Raw genomic sequence first — 26,814 nt, 5'->3', positions numbered from 1 at the left:
ACATTACCTTGTGATATTGTTGTTGATTGATGTGCATTGTCCCTGACAAAATAAATAAATAAATAAATAACATAGGGGGCACGGTATTTACCAAAAAAATGAAATATTGCAATCACAACACACAGTTCATTTCTTATCTAGAAGCATCTTCTACAGCCATCTTACAGTTAACTCCGTCCAAATTCAGCATTTTGAAGTTTATCAGTCGCTCTCCATAAATGGCACTGGATTATTCCATTTAAATTGCAGTCTAGCATGAGTTCAGAAACCAGTACTTAGAGTGTCTGTCTCCATGGGGGTCTTGCGTGGACTGGGTAAACTCTTCAGGTACTCCAAATGCCTCCGGGCCTCAGCTTGGTTCTGCCTCACATAGTACACCACATACACAATCACCATGAAGAACCACACAAACATTGTCACCAGCATGGCCACGTCAGTGGTCTTCCTCTGCAGGCTGCAGAAATTCACCCCAGAGTCCAGCAGTTTGACCAGGGGTTGACCTGCGTGGTCCCCCTGAGACGTCGGGTCCTCCCACCTGCTCCCCTCGCCTGCCCCGCGCACCGAGCTCTCGCACACGATCCCGTTCACCGTCTCGGGCTCCAGGTTCAGAGTCTCCATCAGCTCCTGCAGGGCGCAGTCGCAGTGCCAGGGGTTGTGGTAGAGGCGCGTCTTGGCGCGCGTGGAGCCAAACTCCTCCCTGCTGGCCTGCCTCAGCAGGTTATGTGAGAGGTCCAGCAGGCGCAGCTCGGGGCCCAGATGCCGCAGCGCCCCCGAGGAGAGCGAGTCGATGCGGTTGTGGGACAGGTGCAGGTCCCGCAGGTGGAGCAGTTCGCTGAAGGCGCTCTCGGGGATGCTCCGGATGTAATTGCGCTCCAGGTGGAGGGAAACGGTGTCCGGCGGGATCCCCTCTGGGATCTCCCGCAGCCCGGCGTCCGAGCACAGCACCGTGGCCGTGTCCCAGGCGCAGTGGCAGCTGTCCGGGCACTGGGGGCACACCTGGCCCCACAGAGCCGAGAACAACAGCAAGGTGCACAGCCATGGATGAAGATCCACTCCTCCACCTCTCCTTCTTTCCCCACCGACGCCGGTACGTCTCTCCTCAAACCAGCCAGTGTACATCGCCTCACCATAGCCTCCTGACACACACCAGGTCCCAATCAGACACACACAGTCTCGCCAGGAAAACCTGTCAGATTGAGAAAACAGGGTCAGAGTCTGGAACAGCTAACACTCTCTCTCTCTCTCTCTCTCGCTCACTCTTGCTCTTTGTCACCGGCACACACTCACCCCTCACACATCACACACAATCAAAATGAAGGCTGACAGGGGAGATTATGGTTTTTGAAGAGGAGAAAAAAGGTCAGTGGGGAAAGAGGTGGAAAATGAAATGAGATTAAGCCTGTTTATCTGATAAATACTCCCTTTAACAGACAGACACTGCAGAACACGTCAACATCTACAGCAAGAGGACAATAGATTCTGACTAAGAAACCTCCCGTGTAATTCCCATTGTGCTCTGATTAGATTGATTAGTGGTGTTACTTGTTAATTCCTTTGAAATGGAATTGGTCTTGGTCTTAATAGTATAGCACAATATGAAGTAAAGCCTGCAATAGAAATGATAGTAGATATAAACTGGACATGGCTGCTGAACTTTTCTTCTACATAAACAGGACTGGGTTCATGGTTAAGGTGGTAACACTGTAGATACATTTTATGGTGGTGATCCCCTCATAAATTGCGGCCCAGTAAACGGCAATTTAAGTGATCTAATAAGGTTGAAAACCCCTTATGTGTTTGTGCATAGAATAAATCAAGAGACATGATTATCCTAACCCCTCCTCCATCACATTACACCCATCAATACACTTTCATTTCATTTATCCCTCTATTTATTTTCTCTTGATGCAGTCCATAATCATATTCCGAGGGTGGAGGACAATATATTGTGTATATTGTAGGGATGGAGGCTGGAAACAGTGGGATCGATAGCCCAAGTAGAGCCTGCTACACTATTACAGGTGGGAACATCAATCCTGCCTGCATCCCACAGTGTCAATAAGTGACAGAGCTGAAAAAAAAACAAAAAAAACCCTGCCATAGGCTGGGGTTTAGCATCTGCTCTGGACTCCCACAGTTAGGAGGCAAAGGCAAGAAAAGCAATCTGGCTAGACTCTACATCAGATGGGTATAACCACCGGAGAATACATTACATGTGTTACATGTGTTAGCCTGTTTTAGTGCTGTCGCAAGTGAATCCCTTAGTCTCATCTGTCTATCTGTCTGTCTGTCTGTCTGCCTGTCTGTCTGTCTGTCTGTCTGTCTGTCTGCCTGTCTGTCTCTCTGCCTGTCTGTCTGTCTGTCTATCTAGATCTATGAATCATGGCATTTGGTTTTGTTGGGACAATTTGATCACTTGTTTTCAGACCGTTTTTAGTTTTGCTGAGATAATGAAGGCAATTTGGAGTTGTTATTCCAAGAGTAAATCACGATACACTCCTTGAATTTGATAAAGATAAATAAATAAATGAAAAAAAGACCATTCTCTTAAATGTCAAGCACTTTCTGCTTTCTCCCCATCTTCATAATAGAATCAAAAACTGACATTTGTCTCCTTTCTCCTGCACCCTTCGCACTGACACCATAAAGGCTTAATGGCAGACTGGCAGACTTCAACTCCAGACCACAGTGACCTAGATTTGGTTGAATAGCCTATAGGTGACTGACAATCCAACTCTCATGTGATTTCTGCCCTCTATCAATTTGATGTCCATCAAGTGACTCAGTGCTGTGTCTTGGGCAGATATCAGGATTTTGTTCCATTTGTAACCACCCTTTATTAACGTTTGGAATATAAATTTGGCAGGAGGGAAATAAGGCTCATGCAAATCACCAATTAATGCACTCAAAAATAATCAGCTGCTATATTTTAGGAATAACAATGAGAATGAGAGAGAGTTTGTGTCTTTGTGTGTGTGTGTGTGTGTGTGTGTGTGTGTGTGTGTGTGTGTGTGTGTGTGTGTGTGTGTGTGTGTGTGTGTGAGAGAGAGAGAGAGAGAGAGAGAGAGAGAGAAAGAGAGAGATGTTGTTACCTCCCAAGGGCAGATGGTGAGAGGGAGATTGGCTGGCACTGTAAAGCTCATGATTGCTGTTAGAGAATGTTTACTCTTTTTTTTTTTATCTATCAGTATTTAGGCCTACCCATCTTCCATGTTTATTAAGAAAACGGACATAATGGAAATAATAATAATAATAATAATGATAATGATAATGGTAATGGTAATGGTAATGATAATGATAATGTGGCATTCCCTGCTTGATCATCATCGTCTCTCATAGCATTTTTTTTTTTTTTTTTTAGATTAGACCATTATACCCGCAGAAAAGTCTAAACATTTCCGACGGCAATTCAATTAACAAATTGAATTATTCAGGGTAAAACAGGTAAATTGGATTATCTGAAGGAAATGAAAGTTTAAAATACCATAAAAGACATTTGGGATCAAAGGTTGTCTTTGACATAATGAATGAATTATCACATTTTTCGATCTTTAATTACTCTCATCATAGAAGTGAAACTTCGTAGCCTAACCCGTTTATGCAGCCTACAGAAAGCTTTCCCGATACAGTCTGTGATATGATGAATGATCTACCTTTACGATCATAAACTACAATGATAGGCCTACTGTAGACATAAAAAAGCACGAAAAATTGTAAGAAAATACAACAAAGTACGATAACGTCACTATGAACTCACTGTTGAGTACCACACAGACACACTATAAGTCCCAAAAGCGATATTATAGGAATATTATAGTGAGTTTTCTTTGTTCTAAGTATGACATATGGATATGAATTGTTTTTGAAATGTGTGTAAATGCTCAGATAATTCGCTAAATATCACTTACCTGTAAAGGGGATGTTGTTCTGAAGTTGGGATCCAGAGGCGGAGAGGGATTTTGTTTAGACTTTATTTATTCAGACTCCCTTTCTTCTTTCGGATTGATTGGCCGTTACGTTCACGTTCAGAATAGAGAGATGCCAACCTCAGCTGTAGGTCCGTGGGTTGGCGGTCTGTCCTCAATATTGTCATCTGTTGTCGCCTCAAGTTGGTTTCATCACTGTTGTCGTACACGAGTACACGAGGGTAGTTAAGGTGTAGAGCAAACTCTCTCTCTCTCTCTCTCTCTCTCGCTCTCTCTGTTAAAGAGACAAAGACAAATGGTGTGCCATCTTCCCACTTGTCTCCACTGTAGATGGCATTAATCTGGCATTTCTGAGAAGACATTGATTACCTCCATAAGAGATATTACCTTAATTAACTGGGTAATTAGATTCATATAATGATCTCTTTCCACAAAATCTGGTTGAATTCCAGGTAAACAGCTGGAGAGACACACATTTTTAAAGAGGTAATAATACAACCAAATCTTATATATATTATTTTACAGTTGAAATATCACAAGTCATGACTTGCAGAAGGTGTCACCCCCTGAGACAAGTATTATTTTCATTTGCAGCTGTCACAGCAAGACAAACAGGAGTGCTGAGTGAGACTGATAGAGCCAGATCAATGAGCCAAGGCAGAAAGCAACATTTAAGGGAAGATGCCACCTCCGCTTTCCTTCTTTAATCACTCATTTCTTCTATCAGGTGTATTATTGGAGGGCAAATACAGACACGCCATTTGTCACTTTGTAAAGACCTCAGACACAGACCTTCAGTTAAAGATGAAGGTTGACTCTATTCAAGGTGTAATTTGAGCGTGCACCTACAGACATGAATACTGCACCTACATGCACACAAATAACAAATCCCTCAATTTATAAACACAGAGGGGAGTAGACATACTGTGTGGGCATTTATTCTGGTCACTTCCAGTAATTTCTACGAGCGTGTCTGTATGTATACACACACACACACACACACACACACACATACAAACTAACAGAATATGTTATTCAAGGTGGTTTACAGAAAACACCCTCAGGACAAGTGCCCTCCTCTCTCCTCGCTCCCAGAACCAGCAACAATATCTGCCTATCTACAGCCGAGCCCTCAGGGGGAAAGGACAAGTCTGACAGCAATGATGGCATCCCACCTTTCTCCCTCTCCAGCCTGTCCTGCTCCCATCAGCATGCTCCAAACTATGACATTTACAATCCTGACAAATATCATGTGGAAGGTTACAAATATAAAGGATCTTTTTTTTTTTTGTCCTTTACAGCTGAATGTCTCTGAATGTTTACCCTTGACGGCCGGATGTCTCCAGATGTTTCTCCTTGGTCGATCACAAGCCAGAGACAGGGCCGAATGGGAGTTAGATTTCCAGAAACAAAAAAAAAAGGACAAAGACGAGCATAATGAGAAACTACACTATAGTGGAAAGTAGTATTTCCAAAAGGTATTATTCATTGTCTTTTTGTCTGCCCCCTGAACAGAGAGTGAAAGACGTGACGAAGGTTGAGTGGTTTAATTTGTGGAAAGAAAAATAGAAGAGAGTGAAAAAAAAAATGGTGTGTCCTCTGAGGAGCCAGTTTCAAAAAATACATGCCTAGGAGCTGTTTAGTTGTCAAAAAGACCAGGGGAAAACGCCGATGTGAAGCAACTCTAAGGGAAAGGCTGACTTCAATGAATGTAATTAGGCATCATCTATTTGTCTGTCCTCCTCTGAGGGGAAAACTGGATAAATAGAGGCTTGCAGAATTTTGCCAAAAGAAAGAAGGGAAGTGGGACAGATTCGACGGACTGCAGAAATGTTCATTCCCAGCAGGCTGAGTACCCGCATGCTATCATTTTGTTTATCACCTGTGTAAAAAGAAAGGAGAGAGACAAAACCACATGCCCAGCAGTGTTACTGCATGTCGAGTGTGCCTGGTGGAGCGGGAGAGAAAGTGTAGTGGAGCATTTCTTAGCCTGTAATTCTGCTGGGACTGAATCCACTAACAACAGGTCAGGCTGGGGGCAGGTGTTCTGCTGAGGCTCTCAGTAGCCATTTTTCCACAGCAGGGCCAATTGGGACTTGCCGGGGCCAGAGTCATCTAAAACTGCTTACAACAGAGGACCAGCACAAAGCTGTGGTCTGCTGCTTTGTTGTTGGAATCTATCGCCCAGATGGAAAATCATCTCTGCTGACAGCACAAAGTACAGGACCGTAAAACGCTGCTTTGGGGGTAAAATGGGTGACGCAGGAAAGGAGACGGCCCTGGCTGGCCCCGTCTGGCCCTGTGCTGGAAACCAGACTACAGGTAAAAATAAATAAATAAATAAATAAATAAAGGTAAGAACGTTTTCTGAGGTTCTGTGGGCAGGATTTTAAAATACAACCACAGCATGTTTTGAATCCCTGCGTACTCTGCACAGCAATCAAGCAAGTGCCCTTGATTATGAATAAGCCTGAAATTGCGTGTGCTAGGGGAAATTGGTGGTCGGGTCTTCAAATCAATACATAATACGCTAAATGACAATTTTTGCCCTTCTTGATTTGATGTTCACTATAAATACACGCCTGTGGTGAATTTAGTTTTGCCGCCTTCAGCTCCTCTCCATATGTGTCATCTGAGGTTAGCAGTGAAAAATGACTATTCCATGTCTCCCATAACAACAGATTATTGGTTGGCAGAGATTAAAATATGAACCATGTGATTGCCAAGGATTGTCTCAAATATATATGGATTGGATTGAGACCTTGGCTTAAGTCCAGCAGAATAGAGAGCATGAGTAATAACACTAAAATGTGTGTGTGTGTGTGTGAGTGTGTAAGTGTGTGAGTGAGAGGGAGGGAGAGGAAGAGCATGCGAGAGGAACAGTGTATGTCTCCAAAGCTATAAAAAACACTCCCTGCACCCTCAGCTAAAAGCGAAACAATAACTCAGCAGTTGGATCTTGAGCGTAAATATAGATCTGATGTTGAACATACGAAAACACAGATGGGACGTGAAATGAGAGCTTTGTTATCATGGCCGTGGATTATCTGTGTTTACCTTGACAAAATGACACCAATTGTCTGTATTTCAGAGCAGGATATACTTGGGGAATGCAAAGCCGTTTTATTCCAATTAAGAGAAAGCGGAAGAGAGGGCAAGAGTGACGGGAAGAGAGAGAATAAGGTCTTGTGAGAACAACATAATACAACAGTGAGGAATTAACAGCCTGGACCAGTGAACGCTACTAATGGAAATTGAGTAAAAAGACGCTGAACAACACTGACAGTTGCAATTAAGAATTAAATGAATTAATTTGCAGCTGTTGCAGCATTTGTACAATACCACTAGTGCCAATGGGGGAAAAAATGACCAAGTGCACAACAATGAAATTATAGAGCAATATATCACATAGGGTAAGAATAGCATAGCCTTGAGGAGAGTGAAAAGAGGGAGGAGTGGCAGGTAGAGATAGGACTGGGAGTGGATATTAATGATAAAATTCATGGCACATTCCCCCACTTTATTAGAAGTAAATTAACTGAACTGCTCTTGTCCTGCTGACACTGGCCCCGTTACGACACCGCTGCCGGTAAGAAGCACCTCTCCGTGCCATTTGGAAATTAATTTCTTCGGATTAATCATGGCTGATTATTGATGCTTTGATCCTCCTAGAGCTGGGAAAGCAGTCTTTGTGTCTCTTGTGTAGTGCCACAGTTAATGTCAGCATGCTGGAAATGAAAGGATGAACCATTGTCCCAGTGTCTACTACATCAACCTTTGAAGGTTAAGGCCATGATATTCATGGCTTTTGAAGATATTGCATTATATTCCCTTGGCTCACAGTGAAAAGGAAGAGATATCAGCAGCACTGAAGTAAGAATCACCTAAAACTTACCTAAAACTAAAACAAGGTCATTAAGAAAGACACACTATGTAATTCCTATTTACACAACACCAACTTCTCAGACACCAGGATATGATCCAAATAGTCTTTTATTGCAAATGAATCGCACAACACATACACATTTCAATGTACGTACAGGCAGTATGAGCTTGAGTATAAAGAGGAACAATAACATGAGTCAACATCATAATTCAGAACGAGCCTGTGATGGAATACTGGCCTTTGGGACACAGGTCCAGCAGGGTAATTTGGCTGCCATTTCCATACCATCCCATCTCTGGCAAGGCAGGACAAAGCGGCACAAGCCCTGGCTGGGAAGTACACGCCACAAGCTACTGTAGCAAACTAGTAAAATTTCGATCCTTACTATCCTCTCTAAAGATTGACCAGTTGGCTGTCTTTTCTGGCCGGTCAACTGCTGCCGTTTGCAGGGGGCTGGGCCGCGGCCCGCAGGGTCCTGCAGGCCATCTCCAGGGCTCCTTCCTGGGTCTGGTTCCCACCGATAAAGCCTCCGGCGTGGACGAAGATGCATCCTTTAATCCCGCTGAGCTCCGACAGCGCTTCGTCACGAACGCCGCGCCACTCCTCCAGCAGAGACAGCCTGGGACAGGAAGAGAGAAGGACAGATGGACACACAGATGGACACTGTGGTCAGCTACTCACTCCCTGTTGACACGTTATGTTACACACCGACCTATGTATGTCCGCAACAAAAAGAAAACAACAAGAAAAATTAAGATAATGAAATGAATTATGAATTTATGCAAGAATTAAATGAATTATGAGGCTTACAGCAGAATAAAAAGGCAAATTCAGCAAGAACAAAATCGGCAAAAACAAATTATGTCTGTAAAAAAAAAATGTGTTTTAAGCAGTGATTTAAAAGATGATAATGATTTCCTTAATTTACTCTAGCATAAGCTCCCCAAGCAGGGCGTTCCACAGCTGAGGGATCCAGACAGCAAAGACCTGATTACCTTTTGTCTTTTCGGATTTTGTGAGGTTTTTTAGGTAAACCGCTGCCACCAAAGGTGAACTGCTGTAACCTTCACATATAGCCCTTCTACAGTCGATCCCAGCAAATACACCAATAAAATCAGCTTCATTCTTCTCTAACAATGTGGAAAATCACAGATCGACACAGTGAAGTTGGAAGGCGACATGGTGGTACTGGAGTCAATAGGCAATCTTACAAGGTGAGGAAAAGATTGGCTCTGCTAGGGTTTACGAGCCGACCGAAGAAAGTGGTTTTAGATGGGATATACAGGCTGAAAATTCATAAAAATGTAAGAGAAGCTCATTTACCACCCACTGTATTTAGCATACCTCCTCTGCCTACAGCCTGGCTCACACACCATTTATAACACATTACCAGCTCTTTTTTTTTCTTTTTTTTTTGGGTGGTTCTAAGTCATTCTAGCCTTGATGTGGTTATTATCTCAATTATTTCAGATCACTGTTCTTCTCCCAATTATTAGTAGCGGTTTCATCACTTCCACAGCTTTCCATTGCATCCGGAAAAGTACTTTAAAAAATACCTTGAAAATGCACTAAAATGATCAGATTTCATAAAAATGTCGCTCTAACCTCAGGCTCGTCTTTCTCCCTGTCACAGGCTTGATGAATTATGGTACAATTGAACAACTTTGCTGAAATGAAGCGATACCACCGCAGGTATCAAAATAAATCAAATAAGTGGGGGTTTTTTTATGTAGCCACATCTCTCTTGTTCCACTTTTGAAGGATTTCATTCCAAAACTCTATGTATCCTTTTGAATGTTTAAAAACACATGACAACCTCTACACATGACAACCTCTTCATTACCATTCTTGATCACATCCTCTAAAATGTTAATATTTAGCAAATGAGGGGCTCAAGATAGTTAATAACATCAATCATATTCAATAGTGAATCATACTTTCACGTGGTGGATGTCTAAATATGCAATGAAACGCTAGCCTGTTTTATTTGCTGTTATCCCAATGCTCTAATGTCTTATCTCTATTAGACTGCCATAGGACAACCTGGGGAGGAAAGCATGGCAAATCCCCTAATCCCTGTTAACTTTACATGAATCAACCAATCGATAGCTCCACAGTATGGCTGGAAAACGAGCTCCAAGGAAAGGTCAACAGGGCTGGTAATGAGGGAAGGAGTAGGAGGGGGATGAGACTGTTGTTGTTATAATGACAGACCAGGAAGATGGATTCTCAAGATGACCAGTCTAAAAATAAACACACAATTAGCAAATGAACTACTCATAAGAGATAACTCCAAGACCCCAAGACTTTACATTACCATAACGAGACATAAATTGGTGCCTCATTACCAATAAAAAGTGACTCAAGAAAGGGTATACTGTAGATAGATGGTCATTAAAATCTAAGATATCAGACGCTTGTGTTTAGGCAATATTGTACAGAGCCTATGCAAGCTGCCTTCTGTTTAATTTTCTTCTCCAAGACAATAACAAGAGACATTTGCATAAATGCAGAGGTGTTAAAGTTGAATCCTCCTGGAGCTTGCTGACTCACAATCCATGGACACCATCTCTGCACTAGAGATGTCACACACTTCACACATTTTCTCCTTCCAGCGATTTAGCCGACCAAACCTCAAGAGGGCCAAGAACAAAAAAAAACAAGAAATATACATAATTTTGCTAATCTTAAAGGGATATTACACTGAATTTCAGAGTTATTTCAGTGTTACCACAGCCTTACGACAATTCAGTCTGTATATGTGCCCACTCATTTCTGTCTCCCACAACCAGAAACAAGAGCTGAATTTTTTATCCTCCCTTAATCTATGATGCCACACAGATGCACAGCTCCACTGAGAATCAAAAAACAGAAAAATAAACTGTGACAGTAACAGAAAACAGAAAAATAAACTGTGACAGTAAGAGTAGTGTGATTTCCTGTGAATAAAGGTATATTTTCTGGTTCAGTTCAGATGGCATGTGAACCTATAAGCATACATCTCAGCCAAGACCTCCAGTCCCTCCCTTCTCCCTGCTCACATTTCCTTGGCAAAGTGACGCTGATAAAAATAGAGCATTTTTTTCCCCAGGTGCAGTAGCAGGGACACAGGTGATAACAACACCCTTTTTGAGCGGAGTCGGCACATGCCTACTGGGAGCAACCAGGCCACCCAGAGAAAGAGCCATCTGGAACCATGTTTTTATCCATCTCACACCCATTGTTCTCATCAGGCTCCACAACAACCGCCATGCTTGCATTAAATGGAATCTTTGATGTGCTCCACGACCATAAGCAGGTACCGCTCTTTTTAGTTGAAAGTGAGGTCACCTGAGCTGGCAGACACTTCTGATGAGATTTTTCAGCGGAGTGGAAAAAAAGTTGAGAGAGGCACGGGACGTGGGAGGAAGGGAGGGAGGGAGGGAGCGAGCGAGCGAGGGATAGAAAGTGTGAAAGGCGAGACATACAGAGATGGGGAGAGAAGTGAGATGAGGGAGGGAAGGGAGAAATAAAATTAATGGAAGGAGAGCAAGGGAGGGAGGAAAAAGGTGATGAAATGGAAGAGGGAGGGTGATTATGAGCCAGACAGATAGACAGAAATATATATATATATATATATATGCATATACATATATAGAGGCAGAAAAAGTGAGAATAAGAGGAAACATTAATGGGAGAGCCAGGAGCAGGGGGAGCTCATGAAAGGAGGTGGTAATAGGAGGCATGTGATAGCGCAGCCACTGGTCGGAAAGGGATTCAATAGACTATTTCACCCCCCTCCTGCGGATGAGTATATCTGCCCAGGAGGCCCCCTGCTGCTCTTCAATCACCCCATCTTTCACTGCACACTGTGTCTATAATGAGACATGTCAAAACCAGGATAAACACATAAGGGCACATAGTGTCAATGGTAACAAGACATTAAAGCGGGGAACATGGTGTTCGAGAGGACTTGTGCCTTTGAAACCATCTGCTGTGATAGTGAGGTCTCAAATCGAGCGCAAGGTACCTTGTTACATTTCTGTCTCCCCCCATGTGTTGCTGAAAATCTAAAAAAAAAAAAAAAAAATACCAAAAGAAGACTACTACCTGCTTCCAAAGGGAGAAAAGACGTGGATTGACACACACTCGCATTACATAATCATTTTTTTAAAATTTGCTCTGGAGAATTCCTATGAATAGAAATAACCTTGAAAGCAGGGAGTGAAATATTGCATACGAGGTGTCACAGCTATAAACAAAATTATCTTCTCAGAGATTTTGAAACTTGTTGAAGAGGGCATCACTAATGTAATCCATTACATTTTCTATTAAGGTTTTCCCTCTGGATGCATCTGCACCAGAACTGGATAAAATTGCTTCCTGAAATCTGAAAACAATGATAATTACTCAGCTACCAAAAAAATTAGATTGGAAGCGGCATGATTTGCGCTTGAGGGAAAATAATAACTAATACATGAATGAGCGCAGTTCATGGGGTGCAGAAGTTCTGGGGTGCAGAAGTCAATAAATAAGGTAGGATGTCATCTTATTTTTGTAAAAACAATTTATCCTTTGCAACAAAATCTAATAACTTCCAACTCTCACTGAGCAAGGTGCCACTGTATTTTCTGTGTGCAAAATATAACTATATGACTTTTTTGTAATCATGTGATGTCAGTAAGTAGAGTGTGAATGCAGTGTGACAGTGAGTGTGATGAAAGACTAAGAAAAGCTACATTTCAATTTGTTGCGACTCACACTGCTCTGACAATGGAGAAAGGAGCCAGCGGGGTCTCACAGTTTCTCTCTCTCTCTCACACACACACACACACACACACACACACACACACAAACACACAAATACACACACCTCACTTAGTCTGAACCCCTTCATCAGATGATCCACAGGCAACGTTTTGAGGTAATGTAGACGAAAAATTCTGCAGAGTTATGACTGATGGGATTTTTATGACCTTTTTATTCCTCATATCCTACAATATTATGTACGCTGATTTTGTCCCAGCAACCAGTTCTAAACACTAGTAGAGGCAATATTGTCCATCTCCACAGCTTCAAAAAGTGCAAAAGTTGCCAAACTAATAACCGCATATGATATTCCTCCATCTCGGGCATTGATACTTAAGTGAACACTCAATGCTTACCACTTTGAAAAGCAGGGAGAGATATCAAGCAACAAACATTAACACAGGTCATGAAGCCTTTGGAGCACAGGACCCGAATTTCACTATTAGTCTCATCGTGGGAACCAGGCTCATCAAACATACTCGTACAGCAGGCAGTTGAAGAAACACTGAGCCTAGATGTTTACATCAAACGTGCAGGATGAGACGCAGGATGAGGGGGAGCACGTTTCCTTGGCCATACTTTGCTAATGTGTACACTGGGATTTAGGGCAGCTGTCAAACTAACACAACACATCAACTGCGAGGCTCCAGTGGGGATGCTGATGACGTCTGAAAGCGCGAGGCTCCTCAGGTAAACAATGTCCCTCTAGAGGCAACTAACGCAGATGTGATAGGTGTTAATAACCTGACAATTTCACACAGAAGGCCCTTGTCTTGGCATACCTGTCACGCTGTACAGTGTGACAAGACAAGAATGCTAATATAATTTAATGAGCCTGGGCGAGGGGCCTTTCATTTAAGTACCAGACTCGAAAGACTCAAGAGCCCACTACTGCTAAAACCTGCGGAAACGCTCCGCAACAACAGTGGGGACTAGCGCATAAGGTATTTGACAAAGATACGATGTTAATTCAAATTCAAGTAAAGAGTAGGCCAATATGATATTGAAATTTAAAGTTAGACCGTGCTGCTCGATTGAGCACGGCGCTGCCCACTCACACTTTCAAATTTCTCACATTTCACATTCATTAGCATTCACATTCATGCAAAAGAATTCATGCGGTACATTCATGTAAATTGCTGTAAATGAAAGTGTCTGTCAAACTGCAAAACCAACATCAATAAATCCACCAGTGTGCTGTATTTGGAGCAGAGGGTGCAATTAACTGCCAGAGTAAAAAAGAGACACCCGAGTGAGAGAGGCATACAAAGCGTAGTGAAAGGACTGTGGTGTGGAGTGTGTTTCATCCCCATAGACAGCAAAGTGAACACAAAACCCCGCTGCCTTGACTGCAGGATCATCTTCATCCTACAAACAAGTATTTCTACCCTGCCAGGAGTTAGTCTCCTGCCGGATGACACGGCACCCTTCCATGAGTGGTTGTCAAATGGTTCGATAAGCACCAAAGTTAAAATCCCACACCATGGTTCGTCTCAGTCACCAGAGCTCAGCTCAACTCAACACGTCTGGGAGACTCTGGAGCTGCGCCTGTCATTGTCTTTTCCACCACTATTAAAAAACCCTGTCTGGCAGAATTTCCTGTGGATGAGTGTCATAACATCCCTCCCGAGTTCTGCATGCTTGATCTGTGAAGATGGTCTATCAAGGTGTTCCACCTTAACACGCAATCTCAACTTTGTCTCGAGGCAGAAAAGGCATTCAGATAACCTTTATTAAAGCCTACGTAATAGTAGACTTTAAGTGAAGTAGTTGTTGCGTCTGTATTGTTGAAAATCACCTGTTCTGGAAGGTGTTGAGTCCGGCGGGGACACACTGGACCCGCCACTGTCCGTTCTGGTCCGGGTAAAGGACAAACTTGATGGGCGTCTTCACCTGAAGCTCCTTCTCCAGGGTGAACAGATGCTCTTTCCAGGGACAGCCGCCCTGGGAGAACACCACCACCTCCCCGCTGGGGTCGACCTGGATATGAGAAGAAAAACAGACAAATGTGGTTCGTCAGTGTGAAGGATGGAGGACAGATGCATGGAGGAGATACTGACAGCTTTGTGTGCAATTTATGATTTCTTCAAAAATAAGGACAAATAAACAAACAAGTGTCTGATCTTTACAGCTTTATTATCACATCTCTCAACATTATTATACAGAAAAAATATATGGTCTTACAGGATGCTATGGACAGCCTAACTCAGCCTCTGAAAATACAAACACTTCCCCACTTGGTGTCTACTTTTCTGGGATAAGAAAACTAAACAAAATATTGGACCATCAAGTACAATTTAGGCATATCACCCTCTCATCAAGAGTGACTAACAATTAGTTATAATTGTCAGACACAGGAAAGGTCAAGGCTTATTGGAATCCCCCACCCCTTGTGCAGTACCATTACATATCAGAGAATATAATCACTTACCAGTCATTCTGTTATCAGTCAAGATCCTGGCTCATAAATAATCAAATATGCCAGCACTAAAGTAGAGATGCTCTTTTCTGTCTCCATCTTCCTAAAATAACACTCTGTCTCTCTTTGTCTGTCCATGCTTTCACTAACCTTTCGTATTTATATCTTGCTAAATGTCTGTGTGCTCTGCTACTTGTACTGAGCAAATGTCTTCTTGTGGTTCTCTGTGTAACTGCTCATCTTGGTCTGTGTGTTTGCTCTTTATGTGCATGCCAATCTCCCCTTGTGTTTTAATGTCTGCTTAAATGCTACCCTGCCACTTATGTGTTCTAATATCTGCAGAAGTGTTGATTCGTGTGTTTTAACACTTATTTAAATACTGCCAAATCGCTCGTGCCTTAATACTTGCTTAACTGTTCGCCCAGTCACCCTTAATGTTTATTTAAATTTTGCCCTGTATGTTTAATTGTGTTACAGCATGCCTTGCAAATGTATGTCTTGTAATGTCTTAATATTTGCTTTTATTTCTAGGTAGGCTTTTATGACAATCTGGTCAAGGATTACAGATGAAAATAATCCTTTCAGGCTAATTCTGGCACTATGACTGCTATGTATTGGCTGCTTTAGCTCATGAGTCTCTATATATTAAATCATACATTAATATTATTTAATAGGTACTACTTGGAAGCAAAAATACCCATGGGGATAGGGAGGCACCGCCCACCTCTGATATACTATTGCGATCAGTTTTATCGGCAACTATTGTAGTGTTGTTGCAGTATTTTTTTTAAAATACAGTGAACCAGCCATCATTATCAGAGATGGACATGATAGGTCTGTAGTCAGTTTTATTGGTTTAGTATCACTCGTAGATTTGCTGATTATTCACAGCTTCACAACTGTGACTGTCAACATAACAAAACTAAAAAATATATATTATTTAACAAGTGCTCCTTCCAGGAGAACCAGCACCTTCCCACTGGGCTCTATCAAGATGGGGGACAAGAATCGCTGAAACACTGGTTCAATACTACTCGTGAAAACGGAAATAGGTACATACAGGTGTGCATGTTTATGTTTAACTCTTCTTGCAGGGTCCAGAAGTCCTTTTAAATTTTTTGAAAGCTTTTCACTTTTTAAAACAGCTTCAAAGTGGTATACCAAGGAATAAATAAAAACAGACATGTACATTTATGTTTGTCCATGTCAGACTGGAGTATTCTGTACCTCATGCCTCTTCTGAACAGCCCCCTCCACCACCTCACGGGCAGGCAACCAGGAGGTCTGGTAGTACTCCAGACGGTCCAGGAACTCCTCCCCAACCATCGCCACAGCCTTCTTGAAACCGTCCTAGAAGAAACATATAGGAAACGCCCACTCTAATGTCAAATACAGTCTAAGAGTAAGATATACCACATTATTAATGCATAAATATACAAGCTTTCACGTTTAGCCCACCACTGAGAACTGAAAAGACTTCAGCTGTCATTTGGTAATAAAATAAAAAATAAAAAACAGTCCACTGAACCTGCTGAACCCCACTATCCTCCTCATGGTTCGAAATCCTTTTAGTTCATGATCACTCACATCTTTTCTCAGTAGTCCATCATCTCTGAATTTCAACACAGTTTGACTGCAAATACTTTCAAGTCAGACAATGTACCAGGTAGACATGGAGGGTGGGGGGGTTGGGGGGGGGGAGTCTCGTCCACCCCCAACCCTCCTTGTGCTCTGAGAATAATGCTGCTCATCAGATTCTCCAGGCCTGACAGGTCCTTTCACAAATCCCAGCCCAGGATGGCCTAACTCTCTCATGAGCAGAAACAGAGAGACAGCCAGACACGTGCATACAGACACATACACATGCGCACACTCAGCCCCACACACACGCATGCACACACACACACACCCCCACACAGCCATACATAAACAAACAGATCTACTCTTTGTCATGCAGCACTCTAATCTGCATGCATCTGACTGAGGGGCCGTGGCAGCCGTGAGCTTTAACAGTCATGGATGGAGGAGATGAAAATCCATTAGGTTTTTCAATTATCACAAACTGCCACTGTTGAGTCTTCACCGGGTCAGTCTGACATCAAGTTGTCTCAATCTACCGAACATTTTCAGCGCACTACAAAGAATCAGTCTCAATTTCTGATCTTTTAAGTGCTGCTTTGTCCTGCAGTCTGGGTGCAGGACAAGTGTGGGGAACGGAGGAAATTGCCAGGACAAGGAGGTATACTCATCTGAATTGAAATGCGAAAAAACAAATAGGCCAGCTACTCCACGGAGACAGCATCAACAATGAAAAAAAAAAAAAAGCGGTTGGCATAGTCAACATATATGCAAGGCTAGGCTGGAGGGATCTCATGAGAGTCTGCAGAAAACAGGTGCTTTTTCCCAGCGGGCATTCCCCTCCCACACTAATCAGAGAGAGACGAGTCACACCAGGCCACATGTGGGCCTGGATTATTTCTGTACGGCTCTTAAAATGAGCGCTGATTGTACTTGTCTTGTTTTACGATACAATTTATGAGCCATTTTGTATTGTTGCATTGCAACATGTTGCCTATTAATCCTGATTATTACAGATGCCCCCCTGGGATATTTACAATTACTGTATATTCTATTCTAAATAGAGCAAAAGAGAGAAGAAACCAAACACCTGTTTACTTCCTGGGGTTATTTTGGTTGGCAGGAAAGAATATTAGCTTTAGTGATAATTGTATATAAAACTTAAGTATTTGGGACGTCCATGATGATGTAGCCTAGGTTTATGTGGCACTATTTTTGTTATGTGGTGTTTCACTTGTTTTACTTAAGCAGATACAGCATTTGATATACTGTACAGTATCAGTCAGTGTACCCAGGAGTCAAAGAAATTCAGAGAGTGATACAACTCTCATTTGTCCTAGAGCACAGAGACACTCATGTGTAACCTACAGTGCAGACAGACAGGCTTTAATGTTTCCCCTTTTACATGTCTCATGCTGATGCACTGACTCCAGAAGAACCTGAGCCAGCCTTGCATGAAGTATGGCTTTGCCTCTCTCACGCACACGCACACACACACACACCTGATACCTAGTTACGCCTTGTGACTAAACTGGGGTGCACAGTCATGCCCACATTAACACGTGCATGTACACGTTTATTATTACTATGCATGTAAGGCCCTTCATTGACTGCATTCATTACCTGGTGTTAAACCTCTGCACTACATAACAACCTAAACCTAATCCTAATCCTAACCTTAACCCTAAACCCAAACACTACATCTAAAATAGCCTCTTAAAGAAAGAGGAGGACCAGCAACATGTCCTCACTTTGGAGGATTTTCCAAATTTTTCTATCCCTGTGAGGACATTTGGTCCTCATAAGCATAAAAATACGAGAACACACACATTGGTTGTGCCCCATTTTAGTAACCTAAAATTACAGATGCAGACACTGACACATACACGAGTGCTCACAGACGCGCACACACTAAACGTAATCTGTGGCCTTTAGTTTTTAAAGATGCATGTTTCATCTCAATCCTATTCACATTTCCGTCTCATCAAGTGCTGCATAAGACACACCCTTCTGTATATTCAATACTATGTGTGGGTACACCCTCACACATGCACACCCTCACACTCACATGCTCACTCACCTCAGTGTCCTGATTCTTGCTGTTCCAGCGTGGGTTCAGGTGGCCGACACGTGAGCTCAGTGTGGTAGAGACAGCGTAGCGGGCCTCCCCGTCACATTGTGAAATGCCGTTGTCTACAGCATCCACCTCCTCCACAAAGTTCTCATAAAGCTGCAGGGAATTGAGGGAGAGATGTGACACGAGAGGTTATGCACCTATAATGACAAAGAAATCAGCTCTTTGGGTTTTGCTCATTTTCAAAGGAGAATGGGCAGTATATCCCCCTTTTTTCCAGCTACAACATTAAAGACCGACAGGAAACTGAGGAGAAAGAAATATAGTAGAATTCCATTATACTGATTCAAACCCATTTGGTCACAGTGCATGGGCAGTTACCGAGGAGTAAAGTGCATGGCTAGGCCATTAAACCAAAGGGCCCCCCAAATTGCTGCTATTTTGCAGTTCACTGACAGAACTCCAGAAAGAAATGGAAGAACTAGGAGAATTGGAGCAGACAAGTAGATATATTTACTACTGAAAAGTCCACCCCTAAGTAGGAATGAGGGTCAATCACCAAAGATTTGACATTTTACAAGTGGCTTACAAGTGGAGCTTTAGCTTAGGGGTAAAAAATAGAGGGCTTAGGTTTTCTGACCTGGCAGAAGAGTAGACAAACAACATCCTAAAATAAATAAAGCCCCAAGCATGGGTAAATGGATTACCTGTGGCTTTAAATACATTTTAAACTGACACATCAAAAGGCTAATTGGAAAATTAGCTAATATTGATAAAGTTCACGGTGTCTTGTGATTTATTTGACTTAATGTGCTTGCCTATCAAAACATTCTGCATAATGCGGTTTCAAACACATACTACAGGGACCAGAAGTCAGTGTTACGTCTGGTACAATACTCATAGATACACTCTAATCTACAAAGCTATATTTTCTAAAACTGATTTCATAAACAACCAACATGAATCAACTGCACATAAAACAGAGCCTCGCCTCACCTGTGCTGTCTGATTATATTGTATATTATAAATCCCTTACATGTGATAACTATGGGGATCTGTGCAGCCATGGCAATGTCACTTTACCAAAAGTGGCTAACATGCCGTCCTCTTTACCTCCTTTTTCTGTCCCCTGTCTCCCCAGGTCCATATTGAAATTCACAATGGGTAGGTTTGATTCATCGACCAAGGCGGTTATTTGATGTGAGCGGGGCAACGGAAAACATCTGTCTTCAATAAAGTGTCAGTGTTGTGAATATAACACAATCAGTGCTAACCCATCGCCTACCATAAATCTGTTGTCTCTCCTCTCTCACCTTGTCATAGAGCACCTCCAGCTGCCTGTCACCCTCCTTCAGCTCCGTCAGCTGGGCCAGCACCTGACGGCCAAAGTGTAGGTAGACCAGGCCGGCTGAGCTCAGCTTGGTCACCCATGACTTTTCCGGGCAAAGGCTGTGGAAGCTCTCTGAAAACGTCCTGGAGAGAAGGAAGACAATCTATTAGCTGGCTACAGAAACAGTCTAGCCTATTCATAATAAGACAATTCAACGCACAGTATGTGATTTGTTAAAAGTTCATGAAATAACAAAGATGTAAAGCAGATCATTTTTGCCCTCAATTTTCCCTATAATGTATAGCTTACATGGGCGATGCTTCACTTTGTAATAGATGCCTTCACCTTCATCTGCCCTCCTCTGGGCCCTGAATGGCTCCACATTCAGTAATTTGATCAATAAACAATTTGTTTATCAGCATTAGTCTTCCTGTGGTCCACAGAAAATATAGAGTGTGCCATTGTAAACCAGATATGAATCATATTTGGCATAAGCTCCAAGTCTAAATTCATGAAAAAAACTCATGAAAAATTCATGAATTGTGTATCTCTTGTCATAAAATGCTGATCATGACCAGATAAACGATCAGCTAATCTATAGTTGGAAGTCAAAGCGTGATGGAGTGATATTGACCACAGATAGACAATAGCCAATACATTCATTTTGATTGATTTTAAATGAGGAATATTGAATCCTTCAGCCATCTCCAGGCTTAATCTATAATGCAGTAGTGAAGACAAATGATGGATAGTTGCCTTGACTATGTGTTGTTCCATAAAACTTCATTATTTTTGACAAATCATGAGCTGGAGCAATCAACTTGCTTGCTGTTTTGGATGCAGCTCATATCAGTATTCATGTATTGCAGCTAGAGCAAAGTCTATAACATGCAAAAAGCAAATGCACAGCAACCTATGCCAATCTTGCAATTAGAAAAAAACAGCATAGGCTATAGGCTTTATTTGCTTATGATACTCCTGAGCAATACCAAAGTGAACAGTTGGTCCATTAAACATTCAAGTCTTGTACAAAAACACATAGGTTATTCACATTTTCTCCAATAACCAACCCCTTCAATCAAATGTCAGTTGCATCTAGCTGTAAGCTGTTCATCAGCTGATGTGTATCTGCCAAAGGCGCTTGCATCCATAAATATTCTTTTCAGTTTCAGGGGGCTAGTTCGCATTGACCGGAGAGGGAGAGTGAGCTCAGGCGCGTTTGTAAGCGTGTGCACACATAAATAAAAGCCACCGGAGGAGATCTCTCCTTAGCCATGTGCTGAGATGAGTGGGCTTCAGCACTGATCCACTGCTGGTCATTTCATTCAGACTTAATTAGGATGCTTGGGCTGCAGCACAGCGGAAAACAGACCGTCAAATGAATGAGTGACATGCTAGGGAGGTGGGGGGTAATCATGGCCATTAAAGAGCTAATTGACCAAGCTGAGGCATTTCTGTGCCGATTATCAGGATGAGGGAGAGGAAAATGACAGAGTGAAAAGGAGGATGGTTGAAAGAGATATGCGTGCCAACGAGGAGCCATCAAACTGTCTGTGTGGAATCAAAGATGGTAACATATTCCTCCTGGAAGACTAGCACTTACTGCACAGAACTAGCATAAGGGAAGACAGTTAAGTAGCATACAAAGTAGAGCTGCAACGATTAATCGGTTAATCGATTAGTTGTCAACTATTAAATTAATCGCCAACTATTTTGATAATCGATTAATCGGTTTGAGTAATTTTTTAAGAAAAATAAGTCAAAATTCTCTGATTCCAGCTTCTTAAATGTGAATATTTTCTGGTTCCTTTACTCCTCTATGACAGTAAACTGAATATCTTTGGGTTGTGGACAAAACGAGACATTTGAGGACGTCATTTTGGGCTTTGGGAAACACTGATCGACATTTTTCACCATTTTCTGACATTTTATAGACCAAACAACTAATCGATTAATCAAGAAAATAATCGACAGATTAATCGACAATGAAAAGAATCGTTAGTTGCAGCCCTAATACAAAGGCCCAAAATTGGAAAGGTTTAGAATTAATGTGTTACCTAGCACTGTTTGGACACACTAAACATGTACCTGCTGCATGGCTTACTTCTGCTTCTTATTGTTCAGAAGAATGGTCTTGTTACACTCCAAAAATATGCTTATTTAGAGACTCTTTGTGTGCAAAATAGTGTTTTGTATATCCATCCCTTGAAGAATCACTAGAACGTGTAGATAGCCTACTTCATAGAACCCCTTCGTTCCTCTGTGGTTCTATTGAGATTCTATTTACAACCACAAACCATGTCAGGATGGATTTAGTTTAGTTTCCCCTGTGATACTGAGGCAAGAAACTAGTATCTGGAACTGCCAAGGATCTTTTGTTCAAAAAGCGTGCTTGCACTCTTTCCTCAATTTCCACACAGTAAAGGATGATGGGAAATTGGCACAAGGAGAGACAGACTTTGTACCGCAGCAACTGCACAGTGTGGATTTTCATCCGTTTCAAGTGTAGATGACATTTTCCGTACTATGGGGCAAAGAATGGCAAAGTAGTTATATCTCTCAATGACTCCCATCACAATGACCCCTAGATGTTGTCTCTGGGTATTCAATTCAGTCAGTGTGAGCGGTTTTTCCATTAGCCTATCAATTCTTCTCTGGCCAGTGGTATTTTTCCTTCTAGTCTTAACATGCAGCGGTTGAACGTCTCCTTATGAAACCCATTCTTGACCCTCCTTGTCTCCTGCTAACGACAGGCCCATCTCCAAACTGCTCTATTTATCCAACGTTTTAGAAAAAAAAAATGTTTTAACCCAACACATATCTTCCATTACTCAAATTCCAATCTGGTTTCAGAGCACTTCCTAGCTTAGAGACTGCTGCCCTCTGAGTGACCAATGACCTTCTTCGAGCAGCAGAAGCCGGGAACGTTCCATTTTAATTCATTTAGATCTCAGAGTGGCCTTCAATACCGTATACCATACCATTTTATTAGATCACTGGAGAAACTGGGGCTGTCTCAGGATCTTCGCTGGTTTAACTCCTACCTTCCCGCTAGAGCATGATCAGTAACACTTAAGAATAATGAAAGTTCATAAGCCTTAAACTATGAGTTAATGATGAATTAAATGACAATTGTTTGATACTTATTAATAAAACATAATCCTGATCCCAATATGAATTTGCAACAAATAACAGTCTAGCCTCTACCTTGCGGGCTCCTAGACTTTGGAACAACCTGCCTGAGGAGCTGAGGCTGTCCAAATCAGTATCATCTTTTAAATCACTTCTTGAAACTAATTCTATAGACTTCTTTTATGCAAGGATCTTTCATTAATTGTCTGAAACCTCCCTTTCATGGTTTATTTTTATGCTCTTGCTTTGCAATTATCTTTTATCTTTTATATTTCTTACCTTGGTTTCACTGCTTTCGCTGTCGATTTTCTCCATTTTTACTCCTATGTACAGCACTTTGTAGCTGTGTTTTGAAAAGTGCCACAGAAATAAAGATTAGCATTGTTCTTGTCTGCTCCGTCTCCAACTTCCCCTAGAACCACAGCCCACTTGAAACCATCCCTCCCATCACAACCATCTTGCCCCTGTCATGCGTGCATGTGAGTGACAGCCACACTCTCCCGTGGCCCCTAACCGTGTCGTGGCAGCCTCGGTGCCTCGTGAACCAGCAGCAGGGGGGCGTTCAATTGAAGGAGCGCTAATTATCGCTAACCGCCTGCCAGGAAGAGAGCCCTGGCATATCTTCATCACCATGGTCATAAAAGCAATCTCTGATTATCATCAGGACATTAAGCTGACAAGACACCTGGAATGGGTTGATTACTCAACGTGATGAGACTTCAGCTGAAAGCGCTCAGTCGGAAGGAACTTCATCAGGAAATTTAGCAGAAAACATGGAGCCCGTTCCTAGATTCAAGGGCTATAGTGGCTTAGTCAGGGGTACTTCAAGTTTTTCAGGCCAGGAGCCAGGGAGAAATGTTCTTTCTAATCCTTGGAGCCTGGCTAATGAAAATATATTTCCTTCCACTTGGTCATCTGGGCATCCACCAGCAACACGCCTGAAACCCATTTTGGTTCCCAATCGATAGCTTAAGAAGCCAGGATGAGAACGAGGAGAGGATGTGTACTTAATCCCAGGTCTAAAAGGCTCATCTGCACCCATGTATCAATACATTCCTGATCCAGTGCTTTAGAATCACACATCTTTCTACATTTGAGAACACAGGCCTCACAACAAAAACTTCTGAAATGAATAGATCTTGCCAGTCCTTTTCACTTCTGTTTTTTTGTTTTTAAAAGATGAACAACAACATAAAAAAGACCACAATCTAACAATTGTAAACTTTTGGCAATTTTCCAATACTAACAAGAGGATGGTGAGAAGTTATTTTCCCTTCACATTAAATTGAAAACTTAGTGGTGCATGCTAAGGCTTCAATTTTTACATTTATTGAAAGCCAGCATGTGGCTGTTTATGTGTTGGCTTTCAATAAATGCAAAAATTGAGAATCTACTTTGAAGCCTTAGTGAGTGCTTCCAATTTTGGATTTGGTTGTAATTAAGCCTTTTGGAATGCACCACAACCTTATAATCGAAACAAACAAGATTCTTGATTTTTCTGCCCTTCAGATTTGCCCTAACATCTAGGGAAATCCATGTAATAACTTGTGCCAACAGGCGGGTTATCATTCATTCCGTCTGCCACCCCCCTTCCCTCTCTCAAATCAGCAGCTGCTTCAAGCAATCTCTGTGAATCAAATCCTGCTGTGTGGGTTATGCAGCAGCTCTCTACCCATGCTGTACCTCTGATGATGGTCGTAGCGATGCCTCTTTGGGTCAAACTCTCCTCCCACATCCACGACGATGTCACACTTGGCCAGCAATGCCGGGTCCCTGGTCCGGATGATCTCAGCATCCTGTGCAAATGAATTACCAAGATATTTAGATCCGCAATTGTTAATCATCAAGCATTTGGTATAGCATGGTAGAGAACATTGCCAGCGAAAGAAATTACATCTAGGTATGAACTATAGCTTAATTAAGGGTTCCGAAACCTTTTTAATCCAACAACTAAATGCAAAAAACAATATTCTACCTGGTCCTAATTGGACCCATCAGAAACAGGCCTGCAGCCCCTTCTGGGTCCCGACCCATAGTTTCAGAAACACTGGGCAAAATCTAGCGTGTCAGATGGAGGATTCGCAAGTTAAAATATCAATCTGTTACACTTCATGCTTGTCAAATATGTTGGTGATCCCTTAACTGCTGTTAATTTCTTTAAGCTATCCCCATTACAGGGTGTTAGATGAGTGTCAGTTTCTGTTCTGTCTTCTCCTACAGGTTATTCCCTAACAACAAAAAGAAAAGAAAATTCACTATAATATTCCTATAGGGGCATGTCTGTGGTACTCCTTTGTGTACTTCATGGTATTGTCTACCTCCAGTGGTATAATTGTTTCACATATACGTTTTGCGGTGATATTCGAATAGTACTGCCCTATTTTTCTTTGGGGTTTTTGTCAATGAAGAAACCACGGGAAGAGACCCGTCTATCTGGACAGCAGCACCCCCACTTGGTGTGTTATAACATGACATGAGATCACTCAGAAGAGCAGGATAAAATAAAACTTCCCACCAAATCCTATTGAAGCAGTGCAGATTGATGAAAAGCCTCCACACTGCAATTTGTAATGCCGCAGACTGAACCGACACCAAACCCGGGTGTCTGTATCCCCCCGCCCGCCCTCCTCTATCACAGCATGCTTAGCTTAACGTTACCTTGTACTCGGGAAGTTGGCGAAGGAAGAAACATGCGAGAACTTCGTCGCAGTGAAAGGTCCCGTTGTGTGTGCCAATCTTTATAGCTGACATGCTTTCGGTGCAGAGGCGCTTGGGTTGGCTGGACATGTATCGTATTCTTGTGCGGACACCGACTAACGTTACAGAGCAGATACGACAACTAGCGCGTGAATATGAAAGAAGTAGTGAACTTGCTGGTTTGCTTCTGCTTATAAAAGACGTGATCTTTGTGAAATTAAGTGCTATCATAGGTACATAATACATTCACATATGAATTTACACGCGACGTACCGGTGGCGGACGGTTTTTGCAGCCGGACCGGATATAATGACTTCTTGGGTGCGCCTGTTTCGGTAACCGGCGAAGCCCGGGCGAACGGGTATCAGGTTTTAATTAAAGCCCTGTGGGTAATATCTGTGTAAAAAAAAAAAACCCAAAATGTTCGGTATCTCAGCCAAATAAATGATATGCAAACTTGAATTAAGCCACACGTTTATCAGAATAATTAATGACATTTGTTTTACTCTTAGTGTAACAGCTTGAGGTAAAGTCACAGGGGCTGCAGGCGATGACAAGGGGCAACCCGGCAAGATATAACATGGAAAAAGAAAATATTGATATTGTGCTGCATCCTTAATAAAAAATATTTTTCTCTGGAAACGGTTGTGACTTTAGGATACTAGGAGAACCATTTGTCCCCTTATCATTTCTATCTTAGAGATAAAAAAAAAGAAAAAAAAGAAACCCGTATATAAAATATAGGAGATAAATATATATATATATAGGATGAAGTACGATAAGGTCACCATTAACTGATACAGGCAATTCCCTACAGGAATATTATAGCGATTTCTCTTTAGGAAAGAAACAAAACAAACAAACAAACAAACAAAAAAATCCAAGTTCAATTCTTTATTGCCATCTCAATAATTGCCATTTTGGCAAGCTCACTTAAATAGAGAGGAACAAAAGAATGATTAAAATGAACCACAAGACGTAAAA

At 42.1% G+C, this 26,814-nt stretch overlaps 2 protein-coding genes across 2 annotated transcripts; both read right to left on the bottom strand.

The window, feature by feature from the left end:
• Positions 1-261: 261 nt before the first annotated feature.
• Positions 262-1,119, bottom strand: LOC139665519 (leucine-rich repeat-containing protein 3-like). The gene has a single exon (XM_071544570.1). The coding sequence runs from the start codon at positions 1,117-1,119 to the stop codon at positions 262-264; it is 858 nt and encodes a 285-aa protein (XP_071400671.1).
• Positions 1,120-7,910: 6,791 nt separating this feature from the next.
• On the bottom strand, positions 7,911-26,104 carry myg1 (myg1 exonuclease). Its single transcript, XM_071544564.1, has 7 exons — positions 25,792-26,104; positions 24,817-24,929; positions 19,985-20,144; positions 18,678-18,827; positions 16,247-16,369; positions 14,399-14,580; positions 7,911-8,431 (listed from the first exon to the last, which is right to left on the bottom strand). The coding sequence occupies exons 1-7, from the start codon at positions 26,074-26,076 to the stop codon at positions 8,242-8,244; spliced, it is 1,203 nt and encodes a 400-aa protein (XP_071400665.1). The 5' UTR covers positions 26,077-26,104; the 3' UTR covers positions 7,911-8,241.
• Positions 26,105-26,814: the final 710 nt, after the last annotated feature.

Source organism: Centroberyx affinis, unplaced genomic scaffold (assembly GCF_046629955.1).
Source record: "Centroberyx affinis isolate AG114_WGS23_722 - 3 ecotype Tasmania unplaced genomic scaffold, CSIRO-AGI_Caff_v1 ptg004599l_1, whole genome shotgun sequence".
NCBI lineage: Eukaryota > Metazoa > Chordata > Actinopteri > Beryciformes > Berycidae > Centroberyx > Centroberyx affinis.
Note: the sequence above shows the minus strand (reverse complement) of the source record. Positions and strands in the feature narration are given on the sequence as shown.